Source organism: Salmo salar, chromosome 01, assembly GCF_965601325.2.
Source record: "Salmo salar chromosome 01, fSalSal1, whole genome shotgun sequence".
In the NCBI taxonomy this organism is placed as follows: Eukaryota; Metazoa; Chordata; class Actinopteri; order Salmoniformes; family Salmonidae; genus Salmo; species Salmo salar.
In genome coordinates, this window is record NC_138291.1 from 43,197,857 (window position 1) to 43,223,156 (window position 25,300).

The following is a 25,300-nucleotide window of genomic DNA, read 5'->3' on the forward strand; positions in this document are numbered from 1 at the left end:
ATAAACAACTTAAACATCACATTTACATAAGTATTCAGACCCTTTACTCAGTACTTTGTTGAAGCGCCTTTGGCAGCGATTACATCGAGTCAAGCTGCTAGCTTGGCACACCTGTATTTGGGGAGTTTCTCCCATTCTTCTCTGCAGATCCTCTCAAGCGCTGTCAGGTTGGATGGGGAGTGTTACTGCACAGCTATTTTCAGCTCTCCCCAGAGATGTTCGATAGTGTTCAAGTCCGGGCTCTGGCTGGGCTACGCAAGAACATTCAGAGACTTGTCCTGAAGCCACTTCTGCATTGTCTTGGCTGAGTGCTTAGGGTCGTTGTCCTGTTGGAAGGGGAACCTTCGCCCCAGTCTGAGGTCCTGGGCACTCTGGTGCAAGTTTTCATCAAGGATCTCTCTGTATTTTGCTCCATTCATCTTTCCCTTGATCCTGACTAGTCTCCAAGTCCCTGCCGCTGAAAAACATCCCCACAGCATGATGCTGCCAACATGCTTCAAGGTTTTCCAATCTCCACAGAGGAACTCTGGAGCTCTGTCAGAGTGACCATCGGGTTCTTGGTCACCTCCCTGACCAAGGCCCTTCTCCCCTGATTGCGGCCAGCTCTAGGAAGAGTCTTGGTGGTTCCAAACTTCTTCCATTTAAGAATGATGGAGGCCACTATGTTCTTGTGGACCTTCAGTGCTGCAGACATTTTAGTACCCTTCCCCAGATCTGTGCCTCGACACAATCCTGTCTCAGAGCTCTACAGACAACTCCTTCGACCTCATGGCTTGGTGTTTGCTCTGACATGCACTGTCAACTGTGGGACCTTTTATAGACAGATGTGTGCCTTTCCAAATCATGTCCAATCAATTGAATTTACCACAGGTGGATTCCAATCAAGTTGTCGAAACATCTCAACGATGATCAATGGAAACAGGATGCACCTGAGCTCAAATTTCGAGTCTTATAGCAAAGGGTCTGAATACTTACTGTGTGAGTGTGTGGGTAAAGTGTGTGTGCATAGAGTCAGTGCAAGAGAGTTAGTACGAAAAAGGGTCAATGCAGGTATTTAGCAGTCTTGTTTACAAGTCTTATGGCTTGGGGGGTAGAAGCTATTCAGGGTCCTGTTGTTTGGTACCGTTTTCCGTGTGGTAGCAGAGAGAACAGTCTATGTCTTGGGTGGCTGGAGTCATTGACCATTTTTTGGGCCTTCCTCTGACACCGCCTGGTGTAGAGGTCCTGGATGGCAGGGAGCTCGGCCCCAGTGATGTACTGGGCCGTATGCACTACCCTATCAATACCTGCGCATAAAAGTGTTTCCACCGCTATTTCTCACATAATTAATCTTACCAACACAAAAGATGCCACGTTGTCTAGCGTATTTTGTTTTGTCGACATTTGGAAAGTTTACCGAAAAATGTGCTATTTCCATCAGGCTGTGACAGCCTGTACTTTATTCACATAAAAAGGTTGGATGGAAACCTGGTTAAGGAAAACAATTGCTTTCTTTCAATATAACAACCTGGTATCACAACGTTGGTTTATCTTACCTGGTTGTTGAGGATGGTCTCCACCTGCTTGGCGTCCCTCATGAACTGCTGGAAGCCCAGGCCCTGGTCCAGGAAGCCCTTCCTACTGTCCCACATCTTGTGGAGCTCGTCCCAGCCACGGTCCAGACCCTTCAGCCTCTTGTCCAACTCCTGGTATTGAGGGTCATCCAGCTGGCCCTGGGTCACCGCCACGCCCATGTCCCTCACCTAACGTAATAGTAATCATAATATGCCACTTAGCAGACATTTTTATCCAAGCAACTTACAGTGCAGTTACTGTATACATTTCAGTATATGTGGCCCCAGCAGGAATCCAACCCACGACCCTGGCATCACTATCACCATGATTTTACTAACTGAGCCACACAGGATGTCACTGCCTTGATAACTCTTTGTAAAACTATGCCCACTGTTCTAGCTGTGTGGTGTGGATTTGTGTAAAATTTACTTTCAATCTTAACAAACTTTACACTTTACAACTTGAAACTAACCTTGTAGTAGTCCTCCTCGTGTGTGCCCATGTCATCATGCACGGCATCATGGAGGCTCAGCAGCTGCTCTGCTTGGGGAAGAGTCTCAGGCATATCCTCGGACGCCACAGCCTTCTGGGTCTTGAAGAGCCAGGACTGGAAGTCATCCATGTCCTGCAGGAAGTTCTGCAGCTTGGACACCTCTCCCAGAGAGTCCTACAATACAACTTTATTAGTCCATTTGTTATGGAGAAGTGCACAACAAAAATGTGTTTTCTGCTTGTTTCCCGACACAGACATAGACCCAGACACACACGCACAAAGATGCACACGCACACGCACGCATGCACGTGCATACCTCCCGGTCCTTCAGGGTGGCCTTCAGGTTATCCCAGGCTGCGTCCAGCTCGGCTCGTCTAGCCAGGATGTCTGCAGCGTTGTCCGGGTGATCCTTGGCCAGCTGGTCTGCCTCACTCCGCAGGAAGGTGAGCTTGTCTCCGATGGCGGCCAGGTCGCGCTCCATGCCATAGAGTTTCCTCTGGATGGTCATGACAGCGTTCAGATCGTTGCCCAGTTCCTGGGTGGATTCGATGACCCGGGTTTTCTCTCGAATCCAGGACTCTGTCTCGTCACACTCCAGGCCATAGTTGTGGTAGCTGAGAGCAGAGTCCACCTTCCGCTTCCTCTCCTCAAGCATGGCCTTGAAGGCCTCCCACCTGGAAGAGAAGAGAAGAGACAGACCAGAGGGTTAATACTAATGCTACTGTACAGTAGACTGTGGATCATAATGACGAAATGTCCTTCTTGCTATGAGTATACATTACGTCGACACATGAACATCACATCATCATGAGTCTCACCTCTTATTCAGTCTCGTCTGGCATTCCTTCACCTCTTTGGTACGAGGGTGTCTGCTGTCCTCAAGCTGCTTCACTGCTTTGTTGACATCATCAACCCGTGACTGGACGTTAGCCATGTCTGAAGAAAGTATACTCAACCTGAGAAAAGAAAAATGAGTAAGCACTAAATCAAACAGTACGCACCAGAGCAGGTTACATTCAGAGCAGCGACCAATCCCCCATCAGTCAGTCCAACTATAACCCGCATAGCATACTGGTACACTCACATTTGCAGAGATCTGATACAGATGTGATTGGTGTCAGATTTATACAAATGTAAAAGTACTGTTTAACATTGCTGGTACCCCAACAATATGACATATCATCATATCTGTGGTTTGTACCTGTTCTGCACCACCTCCAAATCCTCTAGTTTCTCAGGCACATCCAGCCCTACCAGCCAGGTCTCCTTCTCGCCCATCCACAGCTCACAGGCGTCTGTCTCGCTGAAGATGATGTACAGGGCCATGGCATCATCCAGCTTCTTCTGTCGCAGGTCGCACAGGGACATCAGCTCCACGTATAGGTCTCTGATTTCCTTCAGACGTCTCTGGATGTCCGGCGTGTTACGCAGCTCCTCGGGTAGCGCCGCCGCCTGGTCATAAAAAGTTCACGTTTATTAGCCATATGTAATAAATACATTGGGGAAATCTGGGGAAATCATCAGAGCCCTTACGATAAAAACAGCATTAAAAACAGTAAGATTAATCAGGATGAATATCAACAAATATACACATATATGACAACTAGCGGTTAAATCATAATGCTAACATAATCTAGTAGATCCTAATTGTAAAGCTATATAAAGTATAGTAAAACAGGTTTATAGGCAAGAACCAGCCATTTGGTCAGTCAGTTATTTACCTGTTTGGTCAGAGCGTCAATGGTGGCTCCGTTCTTGGCGACGTCGTCCCTTAGGCCTCTGTGTCTCTTCAGCAGCCTCTGGGTGGTATACTCATCATGACCCACTTCATCACTAGTCATCTGCCTCTTGGCATCCAGCAGCCAGGCCTTCAGGTCATCAGCGTCTCCCTGGAACTGGAAGAACCTCTGGGTGTCCTGGAGATTCTGCCTTCTGAACGCTGCCAGCTCCTCCAACTGCTGCCACTGCCTCCTCACGTCCTCCATGCGATCCTCGACCTTAAGATAACATAAACAAAATAATGACTTTATTGTTCCCATGGGCACATTGTATTTGTGTCCATGTGCATACATTTAAAGACATATCATGTATAAACACATGATATAGACAGTTACAAACAAAATAAATACAGTCAACGTGGGAAAAAAAATCTACTTGTGGTGTGTCGAAGTGTCCAGCCTGGATTATCTTGTCTCCTTCCTTCATGATCTCCTGCAAGTGGGCACGGCGAGCCCCCAGCTCGTCCTCGAAGGCACTGTGTTTGCTCTGCAGAGCCAGCACACTGGTCAGGTCCTTGCCGTAGTCCAGCGAGGAGAAGATGTGCTCCTTCTCCTTGATCCAGCTCTCCAGCTCGGCCATCTAAGATAAAATAAGATATACTTTATAGTCATTTATCACAGAGACACTGAAATGTGCATTTTTCTTTATCATAAAAAATAAGATAGATTTTATAGTCAATTATCACAAAAATCCCTTGAGAAACACACATACAAACAACCACGGAGAGGTTGGAGGACAGGGTCCGCCGCAGTGCGTCGCCCCTGTAGTAGGGCCTTGCTCAAGGGCAAGACCTTTCAGTTGCCTATCTCTGTAGCCTACATACCTCCCAGAAGAAGTACCAGAGACGTCGTGACTGCTCCAGTCGGGCACGGCGCTGGACTGCCAGGGCACACAGCTCCTGGTAACACAGGTCTAGGTGTTGCACCCGGTCCTTAATCACCTGGGGGTCACAGGGCTTGTAGCCTGGGAGGTGAGGATGGGGGTTTAAAAACAAGAGCTACGTTTTGGCATGATTATGTACTGTATCTTATAGGTTAACACTTTACATGAAGGTATCTTTTGGGTTACACTTTACATGAAGGTATCGTTTGGGTTACACTTTAGAAAGGGAAAGAAAAGGAAAGGGGGATACTAGTCAGGTATACAACTGAATGCATTCAACTGAAATGTGTCTTCCACATTTAACCCAACCCCTCTGAATCAGAGAGGTGTGGAGGTCTGCCTTAATCGACATCTACATCATCGGATGAAGGTATCTTTTGGGTTACACTTTACCTGAAGGTATCTGTTGGATTACACTTAACATCTAGGTATACACAAAAAGGATAATGTAAAGTGTTACCCTCTTTTGTAAGATGGGATGTACAATCCAAAACAATTTGCTAAGGAGGGACAATTAAATGAATAGGAAAGTCGACTGCACTTACTGTCTCCATTGGCAAACTTGAGAGCAGCTGCATTGGCATTGTGAACTCTCTCTGCCTGCACTGCGATGTCAGCCTCCACCAGAGCATGCTTCTGGAGCAGGTCCTCCACCTCCAACAGGTGCTTCCCAAAGTCAGGAGACAGCAGCCGAGTCTGGGGACATACCACAGGTTCAGGGGTCAGGGTTGAGAGGAAGGGGTGGGGGTGGTAAGGAAGGGATCAAACATGGCAAAGGAATGTTCTGGCATACAGATGTGGGAGCGTAATTTGACCAGTAGTTTTGTCGCAACAAAATATTACTGTAGAAACAGGATGTGAACGTTTAATGATGCTTGATAGGTGGTTAGGCTAAAGTGCAATACTGTTAATATAACCATGTGTTAGTGTGGGTTTTCAGTGAATTTATGTACATCATGAAGCTCATCTGCATTTCCTGGTGCAGGAAAATTCTCAGCAACAAAAGAGATTAAATGAAAATCTTACATCTATAGCTATAGCAGGGAGAAAGCTAACATATTCTTCTGTATGAATATAGATTCTAACCTTTACCAAACATGGCTTTTTCAGATTCATAATTTATAGATTCTGCACATGGCCTATGACAGTGGTAGGCAACTAGATTCAGTCGCGGGCCAATTTTCGTCGGAGCGGATGGTCGGGGGGCCGGATCATTATAATAATTTGTACACTGCAAATTGACCCAAACTAAGCCCCAAAGAGATTGTATTTGAAAATAACAATAATTTCATACCTTGATTACATTGAGACATGTTTCTTTTTTTATTTGTGGCAATACTTGGGAACAGATTTCCTAAATTATACACATTTGGCTGAATTCCTGGGGATTTTCCAGTCTTTTTTTTACTTTGACTCTCTCTCTCTCTCTCTCTCTCTCTCTCTCTCTCTCTCTCTCTCTCATTCTTTCTCTCTCATTCTCTCTCTCTCATTCTCTCTCTCTCACGCTGTCTCTCTCACTCTGTCTCTGTCTCTCTCTCTCTGTCTCTGTCTCTCTGTCTCTCTATATATATATACTAAAAACTTTGGGGGTCCCAAAAAGGTATTTTGGCCCACGGACCACCTGTTGCCGACCCCTGGCCTATGCTGTGTCTGGTTCCAATGGCTCAGTGGGTTAGCTAGCAAGTAACACAAGGGTTGTAGGTTGGATTGCAGCAGGGGCTTGGTATAGTAAATACAATACGTTCTATACCCCTGTCAATATCTAACATTCTGCAAGTCACCTTCGACAGATCATTTCTATGACCCTATTATTAATAATCCACCTTCATCTCATCGATCCAGTTGATAATGTACAACATCTCCTGGAAGATCCTCTGCAGGGTGAGGTTCTTGTCCAGGCGTGCCCTGCGAGCATTCAGTAGTTCCAGTAGGTAGTCCCTTAGCCTCAGGATGTTTTCCTTGCGCACGTCGATGCGCTTGGCGTCATGGTAGCGCTCAGACTGCAGCTCTTTCGAGATCGCCACTATGCCCTGGATGCGTTCCTCGTAGGCAGCGATGTCCGTCTCGATGGCGTCGTGCTTCTTTTTCGCCGCTTCCACCGCCGGCAGGTCGTAGCCAAAGTTGTCCTGAAGGGGGAAGGTGAGGGATGTTTCAGAGGTGGAGGGGTTAAACTGTTGAGTATGTCTATTTGGAGCAGGAGGGTGTTCTGACTTGAGATCTGTGCAAGTTTTCACTCAATTATTCCACTGATATCAATGAATGATTTTCGGTCGCCTTATCTCAGCTCATGTCTGTTTTGTTATGGACTATATGTGTGCAGGGGTGCTGTCCAAGTGGACATATTATTACCTGTGCCACCAGTCTCTGGTTCTCCAGTAGCCAGGTCTCTCTCATGGCAGCTTTCCTGTCAAAGCGTCTGGCCATCTGCTCCAGCTTCTCCTGACGAATCAGCTCGTCTCTCAGGACACGCTCCCTCTCATGCTCCTCCCGTTCCAGGCGCTCCCAGGCCTGCAGAGGACAACATGGTTGTTTAAAGTGCCGGAGGGCTACCGTAGGATTTTGCTATAATAGGTAATTATTCTGTCTTTGTGCTTGTGTCTTTGTGGATTAATAAATGACCCATTACTGAAGTTACTAAATGTGTCTCCTCCATTCCTGAATCCCGGCAGACTCAAAATAGCGTCAGTAAGTACGGAACCAGCCGACTAAATTAAACTTACACTCTTTGTTTCAGTATTACTGAAAAATCAGGTCTCTTACCCTGTTGATATCAGCCACTAGAGCCCCGTCCTTGGGGGTGTAGACCCTCTGGTTGTTGGCTCTCATACGGCTCTGGATTGTGAACAACAGCATCTCAAGGTAACCTTTCTCCTGGAACCTTGTACATCACAGACAAAACAATAAACAATGTGTCAGAACCAGAACTTGTTGACCAGCACAGGAAGTTGGTGGCACCTTAATTGGGGAAGACGGGCTTGTGGTAATGGCTGGAGCGGAACAAGTTGAATGTTATCAAACGTGTTTTCAATGTGTTTGATGCCACTCCATTTGCTGCGTTCCAGCCATTATTATGAGCCATCCTCCCTTCAGCAGCCTCCACTGCTGACCAGATGTCTTTAAAAAAAAAGATGGGTGATGATATACAATGAGAACAATGCTCAGACATGCTATAACTCGTGTTACAAATTTGCGGAAATGTTCCCCAAATTCCCAGTTTCGCATTTGGAGGATTCATGGAGGATTTCTAGAAAACCTTGATGTTTTTGGGGAAAATGTACTGGATTTGTGCAACCCTAGTTGGGGCATATAGTATTAAGGCATGACTAACTTGGGTGGTTTCTCCACGGTGCGGTAGGAGTTGAAAGCTTGGAGCTGCTGCTGGACACCGGTTAGAGAGTTGGCCAGTTTACGGTTGTTCAGGATGATGATGGTCTGCTCTATCCATATCAGCAGGTCTGACGATAGGGTCTCGTACTTGTCAATCATCTTCTCTGTCTCTATGGCATGGTCTAGCACCTAGAGGATGGACACAGAGGGTGAGGTTAACCAAACGCTTTGGTGTAATACTGTCACATGAAACAAAGCAGGCACGGATGTATACACACACACACACACACACACACACACACACACACAAGCATACACACACTGCATTATTTATCCCATCCTCACCTTGCCAACTCTCTTCCCCTCCACTGCTAGTGCCTTCATCTTGGAGAAGTAGTGGTAGAATGCTACAACATATGTGATGATGGACTTCTCATCTGGGTTCTCCGTGAATACATCTGCAAACATACAGACAGTCCATGAAATCTAGAAGATCACTGGACTCTTTTATTTCAGCCTTGAGTCCAGCTCATAAAGGTTACCAGTTACCCGAACACAGGTAAAGCATAGTCCTGGACTAAAAAGCAATTTCAATAGAGATTATCCATTAAGCTTTTTAATCCAGGTCTAGGTTTAATCTGTGTCTGGGAAAATGGCCCATAGTTCTAGATGGAACAGGAAATTGTCACTTGCCTTCAGGGTCTAACAGTTTGGTCACGCCAAGCTTCTGCTCTGCTACGTTGAAGGCATTCTGGAGGTTATGGGTTGGGTTGGACTTCTTCAGGCCACCATAGTCCACCAGGTCTGGCCTGAGAGAGAGAGAGAGAGAGAGAGAGAGAGAGAGAGAGAGAGAGAGAGAGAGAGAGAGAGAGAGAGAGAGAGAGAGAGAGAGAGAGAGAGAGAGAGAGAGAGAGAGAGAGAGAGAGAGAGAGAGAGAGAGAGAGAGAGAGAGAGAGAGAGAGAGAGAGAGAGAGAGAGAGAGAGAGAGAGAGAGAGAGAGAGAGAGAGAGAGAGAGAGAGAGAGAGAGAGAGAGAGAGAGAGAGAGAGAGAGAGAGAGAGAGAGAGAGAGAGAGAGAGAGAGAGAGAGAGAGAGAGAGAGAGAGAGAGAGAGAGATTTGCCTGCAGCGAGATCCATCGGAGATGGTATGGCATTATACACGGCATTTTATCTCTTCTTACCTGTGTTTGTGTATGAGAGCATTGAACGCAATGCCATCTTTCCAACTGGTGGTGAAGTTGGTGATGTTTACGTTCGGATATCTGTAGAAACACAAGAGGAAAGAGTCAATGTCACGGACTGACCTCAATCACAAACTGATCCCAGTAGTTTACAGGACTTAGCAGCGTAATCAGATAAACGGATCTCTAATCAAGATGGCGCTCTCCAGGCAACCCTGATCATTGATCATTTTGCGGTTCCAATGTCTCAGTGAGTTAGAGCATGGTTGTTTTTTTTTATCTCACCCAGCAGTCTTCATCTGGCACCAGAGTAGCAGAGCGTCCTTGGCTGTGCGGCTCTCCCGTTGGGTCCCGTCTGCCTGTCCCATCTCCACCACAATGTCTTGGATCTGTAGGTCAGGGACAGGCAGGACAGACAGTCAACTACAGTAACGACAACGGAGTGGACACTAGACTAGATAGTTCTTACATGGTAGAGGAGACAAGACCTACATAACGAAACCTAAATGTTATTGGGCATGTAGTGTATACATATTGTATATTTGAAAATGGGAGAATGTTTAGGCATACACTGCCTATTTCCTATTTCAGGTTGAAGTACGAAGTGTATATTTTATCAGTATGAACCTATGAAAACAAGGTTGATCAAGTAATGTATTAATTTACACTAATTGTAACCTTAGTTAAAACTGTTAATTATCAAGGTTCCTATTTTCCCACTAACTAACAGCACACACACACACACACACACACACACACACACACACACACACACGCACACATGCACACAAATGCATGTACACCCACATACACACGCAGCTATTTTCCCACCAACACACACACACCAGAACGAACGAACGCACACACATCCAGACACACCTCTTTTCCCACACACACTGTCAGTAATTAGAACAGTGATTTTATCTGTGACACATACCGCTCCTCAGAGACTAAATTTAGCACCGCTTTGCTTCTCTTCTCCTCCGTTTGTTCTGATGCTACGTAGGGATGCCGACAGAGGCTAGCTAGTCGCCTCCTCTTTTTCCCTCTCCTCCTTTTTGAAGGTGTGAATAATGCAGCAACAAGGGCATATTGTTTGAACTAGCAAAGCTAAAAATAACAATAGGCTGTCAAATTGAAAATAAATACTGTATCAGCCTGTTCCCAGATAAAATTATCTAACACACGGTATATTTTGTTTGGGATGTGGTTTTAGTTCTAGCATCAGATGTCAGCTGTTGGCTGAAACCAGACTGTATACAGCTTCAGCCAGAGGGGGTTTACGTTGAGTTCTAGTTGATTTTGTAACCAGTGTTGTTGTTATAGTGGTTAGCTAACTCACCAAGCCTGGTGGTCCCAAATCAGTTTGTTCTATCTTGCCACCTGGACATAGAAGTTGGCAATACAGAACAAACAGATCTGGGACCAGGCTAGCAGAGGGTGGTTTAAATTTAGGCCATTTTGTAACCTGTGTTTTTTTGTTGTGGTTGGCTAGAAGAAGAAGAAGAAGAATCCTAACTCACCTGGAATCTGAGGATGATGGTCCAGATGAGTCCCAGGATGAGGCGGGTGGTTGCCGTCGACGATGTCGTGTGATCCCATGTTCTCCAGGGTGGACCCTCTGCTCCTTGAGGAACTGCAGGGCCTTGTCCACGTTCTCCAGGCAGTGGATACGCATACGACCCTTAGTGGGCTTGGGCTGGGAGGAGAGAGGGAGAGATGGAGAGGAAGGGAGGAGATAGGAAGGGAGAGAGAAGATAGAGAGAGAGAGGAGCGTGAGAGGAGAGAGAGCAAGAGGGGAATAGAACGTAAACGTGTAGTGTGTTGCTATTTAGTGCAGTGAAGTGATTAATGAGATTGTGACGAGTATTTCCATTCTGATCTGGACATCATCAGATCATGTCATAACAGGGACAAAAAAAAGCACCCAGACTAAACACACATACAATACATCATAAATACACATACCGTACACACCGTCCACACACACACAAACGTACCAGCTTCTCTTCAGAGAGGAGCTCCAGTAATTTGATGAGCATACGTCCATCCCTCAGGTCCAGGTAGAGGTCAGAGATACGGCAGTTGACCCGCGACAGGATGGAGTTGACCCATTTAGTGAAGGTCTTCTTCTGGACCGCCTCGCGCTCATCTGGAGGTAGACAGAAAGAGAGCTAGGTCAGATATCCCCCTGGTTAGACAGTAATAACCTAGGAGTTTGTTTTGTTGGGGTTCGTTCACCCAAGCACCTCTATACCAGTGGAATCTGAACTGTAAAATAAGTGTTATCCTTCTTGCTTTATCCTTTACAGAGGGGGGATGTACATTATGGAACGTGTCATGTATGGAACGTAGCAGGACACAAACCATGTGTTTGTGTGGGCAGTTGCGTGAAGGAAAACTCAAGGCTTGACTGAGTAAGTGTGTGAGAACAGACATTAGAATCCACAAGGCCTCTGAGTGTAGGAACATCAATGTTGTTGTGAGTTATGTAAGTTGGAATAGCGAATACCACTACCCACCTGGTGGCATCGTGTCTCCCTACTGGTTAAGAGCAGGAGATCACAGTCACACTTTAAAGTCCCCATCAACACACTTTCAGAGTTTCAAATGACACCATATTCCCTATTTAGTGCAGTACTTTTGACCATAGTGTGTGTGTGTGTGTGTGTGTGTGTGTGTGTGTGTGTGTGTGTGTGTGTGTGTGTGTGTGTGTGTGTGTGTGTGTGTGGTGTGTGTGTGTGTGTGTGTGTGTGTGTGTGTGTGTGTGTGCGTGCGCGTCCCAAATATGAGTGCAAAAAACTGCATCCTTAATGACTTGTACTATAAATGATTCAGCCCTCAGCCTGTGGAGAACAGAGACAGAGAGAGAGACAGAGCGAGAGAGAGGGAGACAGACAGAGCGAGAGAGAGGGAGACAGACAGAGAGAGAGAGAGGGAGAGAGACAGAGAGAGAGCGAGGGAGATAGAGAAAGAGAGGTAAGAGAGAGAGGTAAGAGAGAGGGAGGCATATTGAAAAGAGGGAAGATAGAGAGAGAGTGAGGCATGGGAAGAGAGGGAGAGAGAAAGAGAGGGAGGCATGGGAAGAGAGGGAGAGAGATAGAGAGTGAGGCATGGGAAGAGAGGGAGAGAGAAAGAGAGGGAGGCATGGGAAGAGAGGGAGAGAGAAAGAGAGGGAGGCATGGGAAGAGAGGGAGAGAGAAAGAGAGGGAGGCATGGGAAGAGAGGGAGAGCAACACACACTAAGAGAGCGGAAGGGAGGTAACCCTGAGATAGAGGGAGAAAGTAGGAGGACAAGCAGCTAGAGAGAAAGGTGAATGAGAGAAAAGGGGGATAGAGAGAAAATGATACTGGTTGGGGACTAGAAAGAGATGTAAGCTTTTAAGCCTGGTCTGTAGAGACCAAAATAGGAACATTTTGAAAAAAAGAGTCCTTGCTTTTGAATCTCTCAAAATGACATGTCATCATTGCTCTCACATCTATTCTCTGCATCGTCAAAATGTAACAAATCTGTCATCTTTGACCATGTTATATAGTCCTATATTACATAAGAGACCAGGCAGTATTGTTAAATGAGCCATGTCCCATTCTGTTTCTTGCCTGGTAAATAACAAGGACCCTACTGCACAACATCCACGTGGATTACCCCCCACCATAATGAAAAAGTCATGACAAATAAAACATCCAAAACAATGTCGCAAGGTGCGTCCCAAATGGCACCCTATTCCCTACGTAATGCACTACTTTGACCAGAGCCCACACTTCTCCCATCCAGGCCAGGTCTGTATCAGTACAGGTATGAACTAAATACTACTATGTTGGTTCACATGCTGCTTCTTCCCACTGATTTCCAGCCCTATCCGCACTCTGACTCCAGCGAGCGACAGCCACAAGACACATGACTTATTGATGCTGATGGGTTTTCCCCTGTACTCAGGCAGAGCCAGAGAGAGAGCCACACTCTTAGAATAAAAGGTGTTCTCTGTCCCCATAGGAGAACCCTTTGAGGAACCTTTTTTGTTTCCAGGTAGAACCCTTTTGGTTCAAGGTAGAACCAAAAAGGGTTACCCCTGTGGGGGACAGCCGAAGAACCCTTTTGGAACCCTTTTTTTCTAAGAGTGCAGAGCCAGGCTGTTTTCCCCACAGTTAGCCTCCTTATATAGCTCTGGATGTGGCTAGCCCAGCAGAGTCAGCCCAGCAAAGTCAGCCCAGCAGAGTCAGCCCAGCAAAGTCTGCCCAGCATAGCCTGAGACCATAGGACATAAAGAGGAAAGGACTGGTAGTGCTACCTGCGGGTATGTAATCTCGGTTAACCCAGAACTAAACTCTTGGTTTATGTTTACGTAGATGTCCACGAGAGATTAGTTTAGCTGGTATGTAACCTCGACTTGGAATCCCTAACTAAATCAACTGTGTTGACTAGCTACTCCATTTGTTATATTAATGTTTAAAGTCTGTCATGAGAGACTATAGCGGGCTCTGCAACCGCCCCACGGCTAAACACAAGACCAGAGAACACAACACACTGTAAAAAAGCCAACCAATTGATTAATCAGCGTTATTCTGGGAGTTGGGTGGACTTCATAAGGACAAGAAATGTAGCTAATGTGTCAAAGTTTGCTCACTCAACGAACTTTGCTCACAATGAGCTGAATGTATAAAATCTTGTTGAGTCAATGTTTTTAAATCTATGTTTGCCTTTGTAAGTCGACGCTGTATGTTGGTTCACCCTATATGCCCAAGTGTTGAGCAAACTCCCAATCCTATCGCTGCTGGTTGCCTTACAATACATTGAATCAGCAAACTCTGCTCGAAGTGAGCTGAATTTGAACAAGCTTGTTGAGTAAAATGACAAATGTATGTTTGCTCAAAACCACGCAAACCACGCCCATCACTATCATATTTCTCAGCATGCTGTATTGATTTCCACAATTGTTGGTTTCAATACCTGTGTTTTTGCATGTACATTGATTGGTTGATTCATTTTATGCTACACAAAAATCAATAACATATATTTTTCTAAACTAATCCAATCTCTTAGTAGTTTGACTTTTTGCACTCGTTACTGAGATGGCTGTTCCAGTTTATAGGCACTCGCACTAATCACTCTTTCATGCCCTGACAGTCATTCTCAATGCAGGTTGTGTGGGAAACTGGTAAAATGATGTTTGTAGTGTAGCTAGCCACTGCATGGCTCTGAATTGTCATAAAGAGTTCATAAAGAGTTTCATTTTTCACCGGGAAATATGCAAATAAGGTACAATAAATTCTCAAGTTGAATTGTATGTTCACAGCAACCTAAAATTGTAAGGTTGAGTGAACATGCAATTCAAACTTGAGAATGTATGTTGGTTCAGCTAAAGTTATATGCCCAAATTCACACTCCTATTGCAGCTGGTTGCCTTACAATTACACACTGAATTACCTTTTTTACAGTGCACAACACAACACAACAACAGACAGAGCACAACGCGACACATCTGCAGCAGTCAAAACAGAGACAGAACAAGACATTAACAAAAACCTTGCGGAGCCCGTGGTCTAGCAGTAATGCTCCCACCAGAAGCCGGGTTCAATCCCCACGTCCACCTTTTCTATTATTCTCCTTGCTGTCTCAACCTCTGTTTCCCCCCAAAAAACGTATATAACCTTCTATAACCAGAATACAACCTGACAACCTGACCAGTTTAGTCCGTTGGGAAGAGTGCTGCAGGAGTCTGGGTCTGGTGTGGAGCATGGTTGATGAGAGGACAGACTGACAGAGACACCGGGGTAGGAGAGACACCCAGCACAGCTAAGCAACACCTACCCAGGGCAGTGGGAAATAGTTTTTTTTTTTAAATGACATCATTTCAACTCAACACAGGGAGCCGCCTGAAGGAGTCTGGAACAGGAGCAGGGTGAGAGGACAGAGACAAAGTAGAGGTAGAAATAAACAATGCATTGCAGACAGGTACAATGTATGACACTGTTACTCTAGCAGATACACAAAGACACACAACAGAGACAGAATGAAGTACAGTTGGCGGAGCACAGAATAACAGAGAAATAACACACAGACAAGACAGAAAGACATAACACTAACAAAAGCATAGGTCATGAATCAATATGAGGCAGGAGAGATGATGAAGACATAAACGGAAACACAGAGAGAGCGAGAGAGAGAGAGAGAGAGAGAGAGAGAGAGCGAGAGAGAGTACCAGGTTACATCATGGGTAAGAGAGTTGTGTGCATCAGCATTTGGGTGAATTCCAGGGGGGGCTATATTCAAAACACTCTGACTTGGAAGAGTTTCACATCTCTATAAGAATCCCCTGAGCCCATTAGACAGCAGCGGTCGGCTAAATGTTGAAATATACCAGAGAGAATAAATGAAAGTATGTCTCTCTCTTTCTCCTTCCAACCTGTCCTCTTCTCTTCCTCCTCTCCTCTCTCCTCCTCCTAATGTGTTTCTGTCATCAGGGAGCTGGCTAGAACAAGCTAACGTAAATTCACAGTGACGGACAACAGCTCTCTTTGAAAATCGAATAACGGAGAGAGAAATTAGCAGTTAGGAGAGAAGGAGAAAAGGAAGAGAGGGGGGAGGGATTATTCAATAGATGTTCAATACAGTCATCTGTGGCAAATATAAAGTTTCTGAATAGTCCCATAGCTCATCAGGAGAAAAGAAACCAAATGAATATGAAAACAGCTAGTGTTTATGTTATGTCATGCCACGGTGACGGCAGGTGAAAATAGTTCACGTAAAATATGAATGTAGCAAGTGTAACGAAGGGGTGGTAGCGCAGCTAAGAAGACAATTCGGTGAACACGTAATCATACATAATCAATCCCGCTCGGATGAAATGGGAATGAACGGTTACAACAACGGCCTGCCGTGAATGGCAGAGGGAAAAAAGAAAAACACGGCATATCCTTTTTAGGAGTTTACTCCATGAAATATTCAGATCAAACTCAGCGAACAATTGGGGCATAGCCACTGCTTCCTGAAAATAAATAAATAAATGCACACACACACACACACACACACACACACACACACACATTAAAAAAGGGCCACTACAGCGGAAGCACAGCACTTTTCCCCCGACTCTCCAGCTCACACGACAGCAGGAACAATCAAACCACCCACATGCTCGCTTGCATCACAAGCTAGACCTCGCCATCAAGCCCTCCCCCACCTCAATCTGTCCCAAACACAGAGAGAGGGATGGGAAGGGCACACAAGGAAACGGTGCTCTCTTTTTTTTTACCCACTGTGGGGTTGGAGGTGAGAGGTGGGAGGGACAAATCCCCACCACCACCATCCCCACCACCACCACTGCACCTTAACCCTAACCCTGAGGGGTGGGAATGAGAGAGGGTGGGCCGTGAACCCACGACTACCATCACCACCCCCAGCCCCAGACTGGACCTCAACAGCAACTTGTAGCTAGTGTCCAACCCACTACCAACACCATCACCCCTAGACCAGTCTGAACACCAGGTACCTTGCAGCTGCCTGAAGCGTCCATCCAGGATGGAGCTGAAGCAGATGTTGGAGGTACTGTAGCTCAGCCACCTCGCCTTCTTCATACTCCTGCCAGAGGTGGAGGCGTAGGAGGAGGTGGTAGGGGGCGGAGCGGGGCGCGGGAGAGAGGGGGCATGACGCTGCTGACGTCTGGCGGGGGTGCAGGTGGAGGAGGACGAGGAGGACGAGGAGATGGGGGAGAGACCCAGACCCAGTCTCAGAGGATGAGGTGCTCCAGATCCTGTCTTGGGTATAACCCGGAGGGTCCCATTCCTCTCAGGCTGGTTCTCTGGCTCCCGCCTGGTCCTCCCATCGCCCTTAGCTTCCCTCCTCAGGGCTCTGTGGATGGGTGGGGTGCTCCAGCTGCGGCTGCTGCTGCTCAGAGTTGTCCGGAGCGGGGTCTCTCTTCCTGGGGTGATGGCTCTGTCCCTGGTGGCCTCTCTGTAACTGTCCCTGTCCCTCCCTAGCGCCACTCCACTGGATCGGAGGTCTGTGGAGGTCTCCCTGTTGGTCTCCCGGGTCACCCTGGTCTTCAGGCTGATCTTCACCTCTCGGAGCCGAGGCTGGGTGATGGCACGCAACAGACATGGAGACGGGCTGCTCATCTTGAGTCCTGAGTCCTGACCCCAACAACGGAGGGAGTCTGCAGGACCTGGAGTATGGAGCTGGGAGAGATGCTCAGCTCAGCATCACTCCACTTCTCTCCTCTTCTCTCTCTCGCTCTCTCTCACTCAGTCCTCTTCTCCTGTTCCCTCTACCTCTCCGTATGACTCTGTTCCCACCCCTCTCTCTCTCTCTCCCTCTTTCTCTCTCTCTCCCTCGCTCTCCTTCTCAGCTCAGCTCAGAGTGGTTCTTTCTCCAGCGCACCAGCCATGCATACAATATGTTCCAGGCTGCACACAAGTGTTCCTGACAAGGCTGTGCACCCCCCCACACCCCCCACCCCACCCCCCCACACCCCGACTAAATGGGACGTGTAGGACGGAGGGCTTATCCTTTGCACATGCCTCAGTGATCATACATGTTTTACATGTTTTAGGCAGTGGGGGAACATCTTCATCAAAGTGGATCAGACAAGGCATTCCCAACCTGAATTTTAGAAGGTTATGACTTTGGATGTAGAGTCGATGTTTGACGTAGGGTCTAACATGTCTAACATGTTGTGTCATGTAAGTGTAATCTCATGATGAACAGCTCAGACAGTAGATGTAGCTCATACTTGGTTTGTCCACAAGCTGAAAATCAACACTGATGTGTAAGAGCTACTACCTCCTCTTTCCATTGCCTCCCTCGTTCTCTCTCTCCCTCCCCTCTCTCTTTCATTCTCTTCCTCCCTCGCTCTTTCTCTCGCCTTCTCTCTTTCACCCCCCCCCCCCCCCCCCCCCCTCTGTCTGTGACAGGACACTCTGATTGCATTACATCAGTGCAGTAACACAACACACCAGCTAGCTACACAAAAAGGTGCTAAAAGGGTTCTTCGGCTGTCGCCATATGAGAACCCTTTGAAGAACAATTTTTGGTTCCAGGTAGAACCTAATTGGTTTGGCCTCCCGAGTGCCGCAGCTGTCTAAGGCACTGTGTCTCAGTGCTAGAAGCGTCACTACAGATCCGGGTTCGATCCCGCTGACACGGTTGCCAGTTGGACGGTGTTTCCTCCGACACATTGGTGCGGATGGATTCCGGGTTCAGCGAGCAGTGTGTCAAGAAGCAGTGCGGCTTGGCGGGGTCGTGTTTTGGAGGGCACATGGCTCTCGAACTCCGCCTCTCCCGAGTTCGTACGGGAGTTGCAGCGATGGGACAAGACTGCAACTACCAATTGGATATCACGAAATTGGGGAGAAAAAGGGATCAAAAGTACCAACAAAAATTGTAAATAATGTGGAACCACTTGTCCATGGCATCAACTGACCCTACCACTGTTTGTGGCTATAGAGCTATGTGCCCCTCACCTCTGCATCTCCAGTCCCATGGTTCCCCCTGTTCCATAGATGGAGGCACTATTTAAAAGGCCTTCAGAGTGAGTACCTATTGGCCCCAAAGGTGTGTCACTGATTACGATCCCAGGCAGATATCCCAGAGATCCAAGCTATGGGAAGGCTGAGCCTGTATCCAAAATGGCACCCTATTTCCATATAGTGCACTACTTTTGACCAAATAGGGAAATATGGTGCCATTTGGGACTCACAACAGGAGGGCAGCTGTCCACATCACTCACACTGGAGCATTCTGGGAATGTGCAAACGATCCCAGCAACTTTAGGGGTGTGTATGTGTGTGTGTGTGGGGGGGGGGGGGGGGGTTAAGAGAGACTGTACGTATGATAAGTCTCAACTGCTCTGCTGGGAGTGTGTGTGGCTGGCAGCCAAACTCTGACATGATGATACAAGGCTCAAAGCTATCAGGTAGACTTATTAAACATACTGCACAGCACAAACAAGCCTAGATAGTATTCTGCCACTGCCATCTTTCATGTTTTCTTATATGGACAGAATATAGACATTGAAATAGATGAGAGATATGGATGGAAATGGAAATACAAGGAGGGGTGGGACCAGCATTTGGTCCCATGCAGACATGCACTGTAAGCGGTGGTACTAGCTGCTAGTGGCTAGCTAGACCATCCCCAGGCATCGCGTTCTGCCAAGAGGCTTATTCATATAATAACTGATTTCAAGAGACAGTAGGTGACAGAGAACGACCCATAAGGGAAAAACACCCCAATAACACAACCCAGCCCACATCAGAGCCCTAGGTCTGCCCTCCCAGCTCCAACTCACCTGTTAGGGTTTTGATGCGTGACCTCTCAAACAGTCGTACAGAGCTCTTGTCATTGTCCAGCTCCTCTTCCAGCAGCTCGAAGCGCGTGTTGATGCGGCTATACTGCTGAGTGATCTCCACGTTGTCGAAGTCCGTGGTGGACGTCATGGCAGCAGCCATCTTGGCGGTGGGACGGGGGCCGTTGGCTGGGGTGAGGTAATTGGGGGCCGGGGACAGCCTCAGCTGTTCTGGGAGGGGAGGAGGAGGAGGAGTGGAGGAGGGAGAGATACAGTAGAATGGACCTCACACAGCAGGACGTCTGAAAGAAGGAGAAATAAAGAGCTATTAGCATTGATTTTTTTCCCATCTTTGATTCACAGACGTGTGGAGACAGGGTTTTCTATCAAAGGTCAATGGCTGAATTATGTTATGAGTACGATAGCTGTATTATGTTATGGGTATGATAGCTGTATTATATTATGGGTACGATAGCTGTATTATGTTCTGGGTATGATAACTGTATTATGTTATGGGTGTGATAGCTGTATTATGTTATGGGTATGATAGCTGTTTTATGTGTATGATAGCTGTTTTATGTTATGGGTATGTATGATATCTGTATTATGTTATGGGTAGGATAGTTGTATTATGTTATGGTATGATAGCTGTATTATGTTATGGGTACGATAGCTGCATTATGTTATGGGTATGATATCTGTATTATGTTATGGGTAGGATAGTTGTATTATGTGTATGATATCTGTGTTATGTTATGGGTAGGATGGTTGTATTATGTGTATGATATCTGTGTTATGTTATGGGTATGATATCTGTATTATGTTATGGGTAGGATAGTTGTATTATGTGTATGATATCTGTGTTATGTTATGGGTAGGATAGTTGTATTATGTGTATGATATCTGTGTTATGTTATGGGTATGATATCTGTATTATGTTATGGGTAGGATAGTTGTATTATGTGTATTATATCTGTGTTATGTTATGGGTATGATATTTGTATTATGTTGTGGGTAGGATAGTTGTATTATGTGTATGATATCTGTATTATGTTATGGGTAGGATAGTTGTATTATGTGTATGATATCTGTATTATGTTGTGGGTAGGATAGTTGTATTATGTGTATGATATCTGTGTTATGTTGTGGGTAGGATATCTGTATTATGTTATGGGTAGGATAGTTGTATTATGTGTATGATATCTGTATTATGTTGTGGGTAGGATAGTTGTATTATGTGTATGATATCTGTGTTATGTTATGGGTATGATATCTGTATTATGTTATGGGTAGGATAGTTGTATTATGTGTATGATATCTGTGTTATGTTATGGGTATGATATTTGTATTATGTTGTGGGTAGGATAGTTGTATTATGTTTATGATATCTGTATTATGTTATGGGTAGGATAGTTGTATTATGTGTATGATATCTGTATTATGTTGTGGGTAGGATAGTTGTATTATGTGTATGATAGCTGTATTATGTTGTGGGTAGGATAGTTGTATTATGTGTATGATAGCTGTATTATGTTGTGGGTAGGATAGTTGTATTATGTGTATGATATCTGTATTATGTTGTGGGTAGGATAGTTGTATTATGTGTATGATAGCTGTATTATGTTGTGGGTAGGATAGTTGTATTATGTGTATGATAGCTGTATTATGTTGTGGGTAGGATAGTTGTATTATGTGTATGATAGCTGTATTATGTTGTGGGTAGGATAGTTGTATTATGTGTATGATAGCTGTATTATGTTGTGGGTAGGATAGTTGTATTATGTGTATGATAGCTGTATTATGTTGTGGGTAGGATAGTTGTATTATGTGTATGATAGCTGTATTATGTTGTGGGTAGGATAGTTGTATTATGTGTATGATAGCTGTATTATGTTGTGGGTAGGATAGTTGTATTATGTGTATGATAGCTGTATTATGTTATGGGTAGGATAGTTGTATTATGTGTATGATAGCTGTATTATGTTGTGGGTAGGATAGTTGTATTATGTGTATGATAGCTGTATTATGTTGTGGGTAGGATAGTTGTATTATGTGTATGATAGCTGTATTATGTTGTGGGTAGGATAGTTGTATTATGTGTATGATATTTGTATTATGTTGTGGGTAGGATAGTTGTATTATGTTTATGATATCTGTATTATGTTATGGGTAGGATAGTTGTATTATGTGTATGATATCTGTATTATGTTGTGGGTAGGATAGTTGTATTATGTGTATGATAGCTGTATTATGTTGTGGGTAGGATAGTTGTATTATGTGTATGCATAAAACAAAATAAAGAACCCAGAAGACTACCACTATGTTGAGAATTAGCATGTCAAGATGGGAAAATAGTGAGGTGTAGAAGCCGTTTGGCCTGTTTATGTGTTGTGCATATGTTGTCTGTCAATGGTTATTTTTACTTGTTTTGTACACCAGAGGGCACTATATGTTGGGGTCATGGGTCACTGGTCAGTGTGTGTATATAGGTAGCACAGGTGACCAGGAAGTGTTAGCACAGGTGAGAGGAGAGCACATGTAGTTGTTACTGTGTCACAGATATAGCTTATAGAATGCATCTCTCTCTGCACCTTTTCTATAGGAATATGTGTTTTGGAGCTATTTATATTTTATATACCCAATAAATGAGAATTTCACCCAAAAAGAGTAACGTTTGGAAAGTTGATTTTTGTGGACGTGTTATGGACAGCTCTCTCCTGTGCCAGTGGCTTTTCATAGGGAATCGCCACTACATGAAGTCTTACTAAACTATACTGGTGGCAAGTAGTCTAGCGGTTAAGAGCGTTTGGCCAGTAACTGAAATGTTGCTTGGTTGAATCCCTGAGCCAACTAGGTGAAACAAATCTGCCGACGTGCCCTTGAGTAAGGCACTTAACACTAATTGCTACTGTAAGTAACTCTGGATAAGAGTGTCTGTTAAATGATGTAAGCATTTAGTATTAAAAAAAAACTGCCTGTCCATGCCTACAATTTCAAACAAAAAGATGGCAGACTATAGGAAGACAACAAACTGTTCTGAATGTAAAGCAAAAATGTCAAGAGAAGAAATGCTGTAACATACATCCTAGGAATGTATACTGTTTTGTTTACAACCTTTTGCTGCTATTTAGGAATCACAAGTAGTTCCCTTCACTCCTCAACTCACTCATCCCTCATCAGCCGTGGCCATTTTCAGCGACATATCCCCCAACCGTCACAGAGTGGGGTGTGTGTGTGTGTGGAAAGGCGGGTAAAGGTTAGCCACCAAGATAGCTCTATCTTAGTGCAGCGTGCCGCTCTTATCACCCCACACAAGGGAAGGGCAACCCCCGTATCTGTCTCTACTGGGTAACTTGATGAATGTTCCGCACAAACCGCCTTCCTGTGATGCTGTACCGTCAACGTTTCAACTGTAAATGTGGGTGTGTGGGTCTGTGTGTTTCTGCTAGCTACACCTGGTTTAATGTTAGTGTGGCTGGGAGGCAGGTAGCCTAACAGTAACAGAAAGGTCAATGGTTTGAATCCCTGAGCTGACTAGGCAAAAAAATCGGTTGTTGTGCCCTTGAGCAAGGCACATAAAACGACTTGCTCTGGATAAGAGTGTCAGCTAAATATTGTGTGGGAATGTGTCTGTACAGTCCAATGAATATGGGAGTCCTTGTGTGGTGTTCTCCTGTAGTGCAGAAATACTAGATATTAGTACTAGAGAGTCATAATTCAATGCAAATCATAGATATTGTAGCCAGTTATGTTTACAATGTGACCAGCGCCCGACTTGAGCTATGCACGTGCAGCTTGAACCTTCACATAAATCATACACTGATGTCAACGGGGATTTGGGAGAAAGTTAGTTATAACACACAGACTTTATGTTCCTATTCTTATCTTTGATTATTTCTTATTGTTGTTGCATTGTCGAGAAGGAGCCTGCAAGTAAGCATTTCGTTGGACGGCGAACACCATGTGTATCCTGTACATACGACTAATAATAAAACTTGAAACGTACTGTATCTCAACTGCGTCTCAAGGATTCAACCCAACCCAGCATTATTGCTTTGAGTTCTATTCACATGTTCAGAAGTGTAACTGTACCATCTTTATTGTGGAGGTACAGTTACACTACGCACATTACCTCTCTCCTCTCCTTACACGACATAGTCAACCTCTGGTTTTAAGGAGATAAAAGGAGGGGGCCCTGGTTGTGGTTACGTAGTATACAGTGGTGTTAGTCCAGTCGATCTAGACTCAGTTTAGCCTTTATAAATCATAAGAAATAAGAGGGAGGATCGTAGATCAGCACTTCTTTTAAATTTGTATTTTTATTTGCGAGGGCGATCTGGCAAGAAGGCAAAACAGGGAAATAGCAGCGTGTCCATAAAATATTACTAAAAAAAAACATATACAAAATACACACAAAAGACAAAGTGTCACAAGTTAAAGATACAATTGAATATTAGAAAAAACTGCAGTTATCACAAACAGTGTTGTCAATCAGAGTCTTAAAAACAGGCCAGGACTAACTCCCTAATTTCACTAACTATCTTTTGAAACATGATCCAGGATGAAGGGGCATTATGGGACAAATATTGTTTCCCCATCTCAGTTCTAGCCTTAGGAACAGACAGGGACAGCAGCGACTGTGAACGAAGACTGTATTGAGTGACTGATCTGGTCAGTATGGAACAGAGATACTCTTAAGGCGCTTTGTGAATTTCAGGCCCAGGTCTCCCTCCTCCTCATCTCTGTATCAGTCCCGTGCAGGGGGATGTTATCAGACATAACCCTACCTCCACCCACTAACTAGCAGCACAGGGAATCCCCTTATCATCGCACACAAAACCTGGGCCAGCTCCAACAGAGCAGGCATGTCCCTCCGCTATGTGACGTGCATGTCTGCTGACACCATTAAATCCACTCGCCTAACTGCATGAAACTCAGGACACCATGTTGGTCTGGGCCAAACTGACGACAGGAGCACATGTCATGGCATGGCCTCTCTGGATTCTACATGGCATGGCATGGACAAAGACTACCTCTTTGCTGAACTGGCAGCCTCTACCCAGGCGCAGCTTAGTTCAGGTGTAGGCAGAAACCTTAGCCCCGTTACAGTCCTCACCAATTATAATATCAAAATCACCAGCTGGGTACATTCAGCAAGATACATCTGTCAATCAATCATCCTGATTGAACAGTGATTACAGCGTCTATTCAAACCTTTTCAAAGGAATTTCATGATAACTAGAGAGGGTAATGGAAATACAAAAACACCTCCCTTCGTATAAAATATAAAGGCTAACACAAAACAACCGAGCAGGAACCATGGCAACTAACTAGAGAACAGAGCCAGCCGATGTTCCATCTGTAATTCTTGGATTTTCTGAGTAGCATGGAAAGTGGAGAGGGAGAAATGAGAGATGGCAGATGGGTGTGGTCAGGAGGACTAGTGACTCAAAGTGTGGGGAAGTGTAACAGCAACAGCTGGAGTGAGGTCTGTGACATCTTGTCTTCGCATGGTAAAAATCTGGTAGAGGCAAACACATAGTACCATGTTTTCAGACACAAACTAAGCCTAGTACTGCACTAATACGCATAAGTGTTCAGATGCTTTTTAGTGCAGAACTAGGCTTAATCTGTGCCAGGGAAGATGCCCCACAGTGAATAAAGAAAAAGGGGCAATCATCTACCTTCCTCCCCTACACTCAGGGGACAGTCTGAGATCTGTCATTCCTGCTTCTGATCGATTGTTAATATCTATAGATTGTCCTCTAATGCACAACTATACCTGCCACACAGACAGAGACA

The 25,300-nt window shown here is 45.3% G+C and overlaps 1 protein-coding gene across 1 annotated transcript in view; it reads right to left on the reverse strand.

Annotated features, from left to right (window-relative positions):
* LOC106602627 (spectrin beta chain, erythrocytic) overlaps nucleotides 1-25,300 on the reverse strand; it is a 53,534-nt gene that overhangs the window by 19,635 nt on the left and 8,599 nt on the right. Inside the window, 22 exon segments of the mRNA XM_014195383.3 lie at nucleotides 1,536-1,742; nucleotides 2,027-2,221; nucleotides 2,364-2,721; nucleotides 2,866-3,003; nucleotides 3,249-3,499; nucleotides 3,769-4,044; nucleotides 4,202-4,405; nucleotides 4,650-4,789; nucleotides 5,254-5,404; nucleotides 6,532-6,834; nucleotides 7,058-7,216; nucleotides 7,469-7,586; nucleotides 8,037-8,224; nucleotides 8,381-8,493; nucleotides 8,729-8,844; nucleotides 9,216-9,296; nucleotides 9,501-9,604; nucleotides 10,739-10,783; nucleotides 10,785-10,826; nucleotides 10,828-10,914; nucleotides 11,216-11,367; nucleotides 19,502-19,800. Of these exon segments, the coding sequence (XP_014050858.1) occupies nucleotides 1,536-1,742; nucleotides 2,027-2,221; nucleotides 2,364-2,721; nucleotides 2,866-3,003; nucleotides 3,249-3,499; nucleotides 3,769-4,044; nucleotides 4,202-4,405; nucleotides 4,650-4,789; nucleotides 5,254-5,404; nucleotides 6,532-6,834; nucleotides 7,058-7,216; nucleotides 7,469-7,586; nucleotides 8,037-8,224; nucleotides 8,381-8,493; nucleotides 8,729-8,844; nucleotides 9,216-9,296; nucleotides 9,501-9,604; nucleotides 10,739-10,783; nucleotides 10,785-10,826; nucleotides 10,828-10,914; nucleotides 11,216-11,367; nucleotides 19,502-19,661 (3,588 nt within the window). The 5' untranslated portion in view covers nucleotides 19,662-19,800.